This window comes from Petromyzon marinus, chromosome 70 (assembly GCF_048934315.1).
Source record: "Petromyzon marinus isolate PM22_M1 ecotype Great Lakes invasive population chromosome 70, UKy_Petmar_22M1.pri1.0, whole genome shotgun sequence".
NCBI classification, from domain to species: Eukaryota; Metazoa; Chordata; class Hyperoartia; order Petromyzontiformes; family Petromyzontidae; genus Petromyzon; species Petromyzon marinus.
The window spans coordinates 352,615-362,325 of record NC_133736.1 but is presented as its reverse complement, the minus strand read 5'-3'; the positions used below and the strand labels follow the sequence as shown (position 1 = coordinate 362,325).

The 9,711-nt window shown below is 52.2% G+C and overlaps 1 protein-coding gene across 1 annotated transcript in view; it reads right to left on the bottom strand.

Moving 5' to 3' along the window:
- The window catches only part of LOC142906748 (uncharacterized), a 19,717-nt gene extending 10,537 nt beyond the window's left edge, over window positions 1–9,180 (bottom strand). The window contains exon 1 of the mRNA XM_076055160.1: window positions 8,946–9,180. Coding sequence (XP_075911275.1) covers window positions 8,946–9,178 — 233 coding nt within the window. The 5' untranslated portion in view covers window positions 9,179–9,180. The remainder of the gene's footprint in view (window positions 1–8,945) is intronic.
- Window positions 9,181–9,711: the final 531 nt, after the last annotated feature.

Below are 9,711 nucleotides of genomic sequence, written 5' to 3'. Positions count from 1 at the left end.
AGACACCCATAGAGACCCACAGAGATCCACAGAGACCCACAGAGACCCAGAGACCCAGAGACCCACAGAGACCCACAGTGACCCACAGAGACCCAGAGACCCAGAGACCCACAGACACCCATAGAGACCCACAGAGACCCACAGAGACCCACAGAGACCCAGAGACCCAGAGACCCACAGAGACCCACAGAGACCCACAGTGACCCACAGAGACCCAGAGACCCACAGAGATCCACAGAGACCCACAGAGACCCAGAGACCCAGAGACCCACAGAGACCCACAGTGACCCACAGTGACCCACAGAGACCCACAGAGAGCCAGAGACCCACAGTGACCCACAGTGACCCACAGAGACCCACAGAGAGCCAGAGACCCACAGTGACCCACAGTGACCCACAGAGACCCAGAGACCCACAGAGACCCACAGTGACCCACAGAGACCCACAGTGACCCACAGAGACCCACAGTGACCCACAGAGACCCACAGTGACCCACAGTGACCCACAGAGATCCACAGAGAGCCACAGAGACCCACAGTGACCCACAGTGACCCACAGAGAGCCACAGAGACCCACAGTGACCCACAGAGACCCACAGAGAGCCACAGAGACCCACAGTGACCCACAGTGACCCACAGAGACCCACAGAGAGCCAGAGACCCACAGTGACCCACAGTGACCCACAGTGACCCACAGAGACCCACAGAGACCCACAGTGACCCACAGTGACCCACAGTGACCCACAGAGACCCAGAGACCCACAGAGACCCACAGTGACCCACAGTGACCCACAGAGACCCACAGAGAGCCAGAGACCCACAGTGACCCACAGTGACCCACAGAGACCCACAGAGACCCAGAGACCCACAGAGACCCACAGTGACCCACAGAGACCCAGAGACCCAGAGACCCACAGACACCCATAGAGACCCACAGAGATCCACAGAGACCCACAGAGACCCACAGAGACCCAGAGACCCAGAGACCCACAGAGACCCACAGAGACCCAGAGACCCACAGAGAGCCACAGAGACCCACAGAGACCCACAGTGACCCACAGAGACCCACAGAGACCCACAGAGAGCCACAGAGACCCACAGAGAGCCACAGAGACCCATAGAGACCCACAGTGACCCACAGAGACCCAGAGACCCACAGTGACCCACAGAGATCCACAGAGACCCACAGTGACCCACAGAGACACACAGTGACCCACAGAGACCCACAGAGACCCACAGAGACCCACAGAGACCCACAGTGACCCACAGAGACCCACAGTGACCCACAGAGACCCACAGAGACCCACACTTAGATACCCATAGACCCACGTAGATCCTGAGACTCATGTAGAACCATAGAGACCCACAATGACCCACACTTAGATTCCCATAGACCCACGTAGATCCTGAGACCCATGTAGAACCATAGCGACCCACAGAGATCCACAGAGACCCACAGAGACCCACAGTAACCCACAGTGACCCACAGAGACCCAGAGACCCACAGTGACCCACAGAGATCCACAGAGACCCACAGAGACCCACAGAGACCCACAGAGACCCACAGTGACCCACAGAGACCCACAGTGACCCACAGAGACCCACAGTGACCCACAGAGACCCACACTTAGATACCCATAGACCCACGTAGATCCTGAGACTCATGTAGAACCATAGAGACCCACAATGACCCACACTTAGATTCCCATAGACCCACGTAGATCCTGAGACCCATGTAGAACCATAGCGACCCACAGAGACCCACAGAGACCCACAGTGACCCACAGTGACCCACAGAGACCCACACTTAGAGACCCAGAGACCCACGTAGATCCAGAGACTCATGTAGAACCACAGAGACCCACAGAAATGTATAGCAGCAGACAAAAACTGGAAACGCTTGACGTCGATTCTCAAATGTAGAAGGAAGAAACCGGAGGACACGGAGAAAAATACCCCGTGACCACGGGGAGAGAGAAAGAGAGAGAGACAGAGAGAGACCCAAACTCCAAATGTACAGCAGCAGGCGTCGGGGTCGAACTTATACAGCCAAAATGCATCATATACTAACCAAACCATTTCGATTTAAAGCTTTCGTGACTGCAAGGATTCATCTTCTTTGGTTCTTTCGGTAAAGTCACCACGTAGAATGAGAATAAAATAATAAATTGATAAAATAAAATAACACAATAATATTCTCACGACGTTTCGGCCACAACACAAGCGGCCTTCATCAGGTGAAGGGACGAGACTGTCTGGAGGACAGTGCTGGAGTGAACCATGTCATTTTTTTAATTTGCATGTTCCCCACAAGCATATGTGGTTAGTGCAGCACCTGATCCCTTGATAAAGGATTCTGCTTGGTGTTTCAACATCTTAACACAGCTATTTTAATTGTCAGAAAGGGCAAGACCTGCTCTTGTATTTTGATAGTGGCAAGGGAGGGCCCAAAATGTAGCCGCTCAACCCCGAGCTCTCAATGCTCCTGATAGTGGCATTGTCCTGGTGCTGTTCGCCTTTTGGCATAGTCCTCTGGGGTCTTACACCGTTTGAGACTAGGCCCTAAAGAAGGCTTCGGCCTCCAGTGTGGACCAATGAGTTTCAAAGCCGATGCATCATCATAATCATCATCATCATCATATACTACCAGAGTGTGTGTTTTGGTGTGTGCATGTTCACCATAAGTACCGTGCAGATAAGGATTCCCTGCAAAAGGTTTCCATTTGGTGTTTTAAACATCTCAACACCGCCTGTTTTACGATGGCCTGAAAGGTTAAGAAACCATTCCCTTTGGTTATTTCGGTAAAGTCGCGGAGGTAGAAAAATTAAACGAAATAGAAAAAATTGAACGAAATAGAAAAAAATATTTTATATTTCGTTTTCCGTGTCTACCTACGTGCTATAAATAGTTATTTTTTTAATTCGTTTTCCATGTCCACCTACGTGGCTTTACCGAAAGAACCAAAGAGCATGGATTCCTGCAGTCACGAAAGCTTCAAGTCGAGGGCGCATCGTAGCAAATCTGAAACTTGCAAGCGAAAAGCAGCCCGTGACGTTGATATTCATTGCAACCATTCGTTGAGAGATGTCACTGGCAGTGACTGTGGCGATGGTGGTGATGGTGGAGGTGTCACCGGTGTGCAATTTGTAAGGCCGCGGTGACGCAGACTCGTGTCATTTGAAGGTTATAATCCCTTGTTCATCACGGCGTCCTTTTTACTTCGATGTCTCAGCAGCGTCACGGAGATCACGTGATGACGTGAGGGTTCTGAGGGCTGTGAGTTGACGCCCCCCCAATTTGGTGTGACATCACCCGCTAATTATTATTAATGGAAAAGGGGGGGGGTGTCCATTTGGAGGACGTCACCTGTTCATGATTATTAATGAGGGGGGCTGGTCAGGAAAGCTTCAAATCAAGATTGAACCTATTCTTGTATTTTGATACCGGCGAGAAATGTCCCATATTGCAGCTCGAATTTGTACAAATGTCGCTGTTGGTTAAACGCTCCCACACGCCGCAAGCCTGTGAGTGAACTCGTAAGCGAAATACTTGGCGACGTGTTGGTGGACGTTACAAGCCCGTTAACCCAGCGGTCCCCAATCTTTTTGGCACCAGGGAGCGGTTTCGTGGAAGACAATTTTTTCACGGACCGGAGGTGTGGGGGGGTGGTCATCATTGGGTCTTTCCCCCCCTTTTCAAAGAGGCTCTCCGGCGATGTTTGATTGTTACTCCTTGTGGCTACTAGCGGTTAGAGCTTGTGGGCTTACTCACTGTGGCTACTAGGGGTTAGAGCTTGTGGGCTTATTCATTGTGGCTACTCGGGGTTAGAGCTCGTGGGCTTACTCATTGTGGCTACTAGGGGTTAGAGCTTGTGGGCTTACTCATTGTGGCTACTAGGGGTTAGAGCTTGTGGGCTTAATCCTTGTGGCTACTAGGGGTTAGAGCTTGTGGGCTTACTCATCGTGGCTACTCAGGGTTAGAGCTTGTGGGCTAACTCCTTGTGGCTACTAGGGGTTAGAGCTTGTGGGCTAACTCCTTGTGGCTACTAGGGGTTAGAGCTCGTGGGCTTACTCATTGTGGCTACTAGGGGTTAGAGCTCGTGGGCTTACTCATTGTGGCTACTAGGGGTTAGAGCTTGTGGGCTTACTCATTGTGGCTACTAGGGGTTAGCTCGTGGGCTTACTCATTGTGGCTACTAGGGGGTTAGAGCTTGTGGGCTTACTCATTGTGGCTACTAGGGGTTAGAGCTTGTGGGCTTACTCATTGTGGCTACTAGGGGTTAGAGCTTGTGGGCTTACTCCTTGTGGCTACTAGGGATTAGAGCTTGTGGGCTTACTCATTATGGCTATTAGGGGTTAGAACTTGTGGGCTTACTCATTGTGGCTACTAGTGGTTAGAGCTTGTGGGCTTACTCATTGTGGCTACTAGGGGTTAGAGCTTGTGGGCCTACTCATTGTGGCTACTAGGGGTTAGAGCTTGTGGGCATACTCCTTGTGGCTACTAGGGGTTAGAGCTTGTGGGCTTACTCGTTGTGGCTACTAGGGGTTAGAGCTTGTGGGCTTACTCCTTGTGGCTACTAGGGGTTAGAGCTTGTGGGCTTACTCATTGTGGCTACTAGGGGTTAGAGCTTGTGGGCTTATTCATTGTGGCTACTAGGGGTTAGAGCTCGTGGGCTTACTCATTGTGGCTACTAGGGGTTAGAGCTTGTGGGCTTATTCATTGTGGCTACTAGGGATTAGAGCTCATGGGCTTACTCATTGTGGCTACTAGGGATTAGAGCTCGTGGGCTTACTCATTGTGGCTACTAGGGGTTAGAGCTCGTGGGCTTACTCATTGTGGCTACTAGGGGTTAGAGCTTGTGGACTTACTCATTGTGGCTACTAGGGGTTAGAGCTTGTGGGCTTACTCATTGTGGCTACTAAGGGTTAGAGCTCGTGGGTTTACTCCTTGTGGCTACTAGGGGTTAGAGCTCGTGGGCTTACTCATTGTGGCTACTAGGGGTTAGAGCTTGTGGGCTTACTCATTGTGGCTACTAGGGGTTAGAGCTTGTGGGCTTACTCATTGTGGCTACTAGGGGGTTAGAGCTCGTGGGCTTACTCATTGTGGCTACTAGGGGTTAGAGCTTGTGGGCTTACTCCTTGTGGCTACTAGGGGTTAGAGCTTGTGGGCTTACTCGTTGTGGCTACTAGGGGTTAGAGCTCGTGGGCTTATTCATTGTGGCTACTAGGGGTTAGAGCTTGTGGGCTTACTCATTGTGGCTAGTAGGGGTTAGAGCTCGTGGGCTTACTCATTGTGGCTACTAGGGATTAGAGCTCGTGGGCTTACTCATTGTGGCTACTAGGGATTAGAGCTCGTGGGCTTACTCATTGTGGCTACTAGGGGTTAGAGCTCGTGGGCTTACTCATTGTGGCTACTAGGGGTTAGAGCTCGTGGGTTTACTCCTTGTGGCTACTAGGGGTTAGAGCTCGTGGGCTTACTCATTGTGGCTACTAGGGGTTAGAGTTTGTGGGCTTACTCATTGTGGCTACTAGGGGTTAGAGCTTGTGGGCTTACTCATTGTGGCTACTTGGGGTTAGAGCTTGTGGGCTTACTCATTGTGGCTACTAGTGGTTAGAGCTTGTGGGCTTACTCATTGTGGCTACTAGGGGTTAGAGCTTGTGGGCTTACTCATTGTGGCTACTAGGGGTTAGAGCTTGTGGGCTTACTCCTTGTGGCTACTAGGGGTTAGAGCTTGTGGGCTTACTCATTGTGGCTACTAGGGGTTAGAGCTTGTGGGCTTACTCATTGTGGCTACTAGGGGTTAGAGCTTGTGGGCTTACTCATTGTGGCTACTAGGGGTTAGAGCTCGTGGGCTTACTCCTTGTGGCTACTAGGGGTTAGAGCTTGTGGGCTTACTCCTTGTGGCTACTAGGGGTTAGAGCTTGTGGGCTTACTCATTGTGGCTACTAGGGGTTAGAGCTTGTGGGGTTACTCCTTGTGGCTACTAGGGGTTAGAGCTTGTGGGCTTACTCATTGTGGCTACTAGGGGTTAGAGCTTGTGGGCTTACTCATTGTGGCTACTAGGGGTTAGCGCTTGTGGGCTTACTCATTGTGGCTACTAGGGGTTAGACCTCGTGGGCTTACTCCTTGTGGCTACTAGGGGTTAGAGCTTGTGGGCTTACTCATTGTGGCTACTAGGGGGTTAGAGCTCGTGGGCTTACTCATTGTGGCTACTCGGGGTTAGAGCTTGTGGGCTTACTCCTTGTGGCTACTAGGGGTTAGAGCTTGTGGGCTTACTCGTTGTGGCTACTAGGGGTTAGAGCTCGTGGGCTTATTCATTGTGGCTACTAGGGGTTAGAGCTTGTGGGCTTACTCATTGTGGCTAGTAGGGGTTAGAGCTCGTGGGCTTACTCATTGTGGCTACTAGGGATTAGAGCTCGTGGGCTTACTCATTGTGGCTACTAGGGATTAGAGCTCGTGGGCTTACTCATTGTGGCTACTAGGGGTTAGAGCTCGTGGGCTTACTCATTGTGGCTACTAGGGGTTAGAGCTCGTGGGTTTACTCCTTGTGGCTACTAGGGGTTAGAGCTCGTGGGCTTACTCATTGTGGCTACTAGGGGTTAGAGTTTGTGGGCTTACTCATTGTGGCTACTAGGGGTTAGAGCTTGTGGGCTTACTCATTGTGGCTACTTGGGGTTAGAGCTTGTGGGCTTACTCATTGTGGCTACTAGTGGTTAGAGCTTGTGGGCTTACTCATTGTGGCTACTAGGGGTTAGAGCTTGTGGGCTTACTCATTGTGGCTACTAGGGGTTAGAGCTTGTGGGCTTACTCCTTGTGGCTACTAGGGGTTAGAGCTTGTGGGCTTACTCATTGTGGCTACTAGGGGTTAGAGCTTGTGGGCTTACTCATTGTGGCTACTAGGGGTTAGAGCTTGTGGGCTTACTCATTGTGGCTACTAGGGGTTAGAGCTCGTGGGCTTACTCCTTGTGGCTACTAGGGGTTAGAGCTTGTGGGCTTACTCCTTGTGGCTACTAGGGGTTAGAGCTTGTGGGCTTACTCATTGTGGCTACTAGGGGGTTAGAGCTTGTGGGGTTACTCCTTGTGGCTACTAGGGGTTAGAGCTTGTGGGCTTACTCATTGTGGCTACTAGGGGTTAGAGCTTGTGGGCTTACTCATTGTGGCTACTAGGGGTTAGCGCTTGTGGGCTTACTCATTGTGGCTACTAGGGGTTAGACCTCGTGGGCTTACTCCTTGTGGCTACTAGGGGTTAGAGCTTGTGGGCTTACTCCTTGTGGCTACTAGGGGTTAGAGCTTGTGGGCTTACTCATTGTGGCTACTAGGGGGTTAGAGCTTGTGGGGTTACTCCTTGTGGCTACTAGGGGTTAGAGCTTGTGGGCTTACTCATTGTGGCTACTAGGTGGTTAGAGCTTGTGGGGTTACTCCTTGTGGCTACTAGGGGTTAGAGCTTGTGGGCTTACTCATTGTGGCTACTAGGGGTTAGCGCTTGTGGGCTAACTCCTTGTGGCTACTCGGGGTTAGAGCTTGTGGGCTTACTCATTGTGGCTACTAGGGGTTAGCTTGTGGGCTTACTCATTGTGGCTACTAGGGGTTAGAGCTTGTGGGCTTACTCATTGTGGCTACTAGGGGTTAGCTTGTGGGCTTACTCATTGTGGCTACTAGGGGTTAGAGCTTGTGGGCTTACTCATTGTGGCTACTAGGGGTTAGAGCTTGTGGGCTTACTCATTGTGACTACTAGGGGTTAGAGCTTGTGGGCTAACTCCTTGTGGCTACTCGGGGTTAGAGCTTGTGGGCTTACTCATTGTGGCTACTAGGGGTTAGAGCTTGTGGGCTTACTCATTATGGCTACTAGGGGTTAGCTCGTGGGCTTACTCATTGTGGCTACTAGGGGTTAGAGCTTGTGGGCTTACTCCTTGTGGCTACTAGGGGTTAGAGCTTGTGGGCTTACTCCTTGTGGCTACTAGGGGTTAGAGCTCGTGGGCTTACTCCTTGTGGCTACTAGGGGTTAGAGCTTGTGGGCTTTATACCAACACCACGACTTAGACAAGTTCGCAGTGCGGGAAAGAGGCGCGGACGGAAGTGGTGAATAATAAAACGATGGGGGCGGGCCACGTGATCGGACTCACCGCTCTCACCTCCTGCTGCTGTGCGGTCCGGTTCCTAACAGGCCACGGACCGGTACCGGTCCCAGACCCCTGGGCTAGCAGACTGGCCGTGTTGGGTGGCGACGGCGGGTTTAACGACGGCACGCATTTAGATTTAGGTGATCCGATTAAAAAAAAAACTGTTATGCACATTGGTCGCGAAGAGGATGATAGTACTGGTGGTGATGATGGTGGAGATGCTACTGGTGGTGATTGTGGTTGATGGTGGTGATGGTGGAGACGTCATCGGTGGTGATGGTGGTGATGGTGGTGATGGTGGAGACGTCATCGGTGGTGATGGTGGTGATGGTGATGGTGGTGGAAACGTCACCGGTGGTGATGGTGGTGATAGTGGTGATGGTGGAGACGTCATCGGTGGTGATGGTGGTGATGGTGGTGATGGTGGTGATCGTGGAGACGTCACCGGTGGTGATGGTGGTGATGGTGGTGATGGTGGTGATGGTGGAGACGTCACCGGTGGTGATGCTGGCGATGGTGGTGATGGTGGCGATGGTGGTGATGGTGGAGATGCCACTGGTGGTGATTGTGGTTCATGGTGTTGATGGTGGAGATGCTGGTGATGGTGGTGATGGTGGCGATGGTGGTGATGGTGGAGATGTCATCGATGGTGATGGTGGTGATGGTGGTGATGGTGGTGATGGTGGCGATGGTGCTGAAGGTGGAGACCGTCACCGCTGGTGATGCTGGTGATGGTGGTGATGGTGGTGATGGTGGCGATGGTGCTGAAGGTGGAGACCGTCACCGCTGGTGATGCTGGTGACGCAACCGGTGCCGCCAACTCACCTGAGGAACACGTCCGGGTAGTGCGACCTCCGGAAGACAACCTCAAGCTCCGTCAGCTGGTGGCTCGTGAACGTCGTCCGGCACCGCTTCTGCTTCTGCCGGGCCGTCCCCGAGCCCCCCGCTCGGGAGGCAAACTCGGCCCCTCCGCCCGGCGGCGGCGGTGGCTGGCAGAGTCGAGTGTTGCCCCGCGGGCAGTTGACACCCGCGACGGCCGAGTGGTCGGCGCCTGGCATCGGGTTTGCTGGTCGCGCGGGGCGGCGGGGGGGGGGGGGGAGGATTTGAATCGATTTAAGCGACGTGGCGTTCACTTTTAAATTTTTGCCGTCGTTTTAAAAATCGCGGTGCTGACGATTGCAATCCCTTAACATGTGTCTAACCGACGCGCGTGAAAATTTAAAAAGAGATGCTGGGATTTCTCACGAAAAAATGAAAAATTACCACCAAACCCACGTGGCCTCTGGCTCGGGCGGCTACTCACGAATCGGAATCGGGTATTGACGGGAGTTTCGTAGGCGGGCTATCAGCGGGATGATCAAGGGCGCTTGGAATTCGAGTGAATTTGGGTCGGCGGGCGTTGGTCTCGCGTCGGGGTACGGGCCCACGTGAACAGGTGAACTATCTCCAAATTAAGAGGTGAACTATCTCCAAATTAAGAGGTGAACTATCTCCAAATTAAGAGGTGAACGATCTCCCAAGTAAGAGGTGAACTATCTCCAAATTAAGAGGTGAACTATCTCCAAATTAAGAGGTGAACGATCTCCCAAGT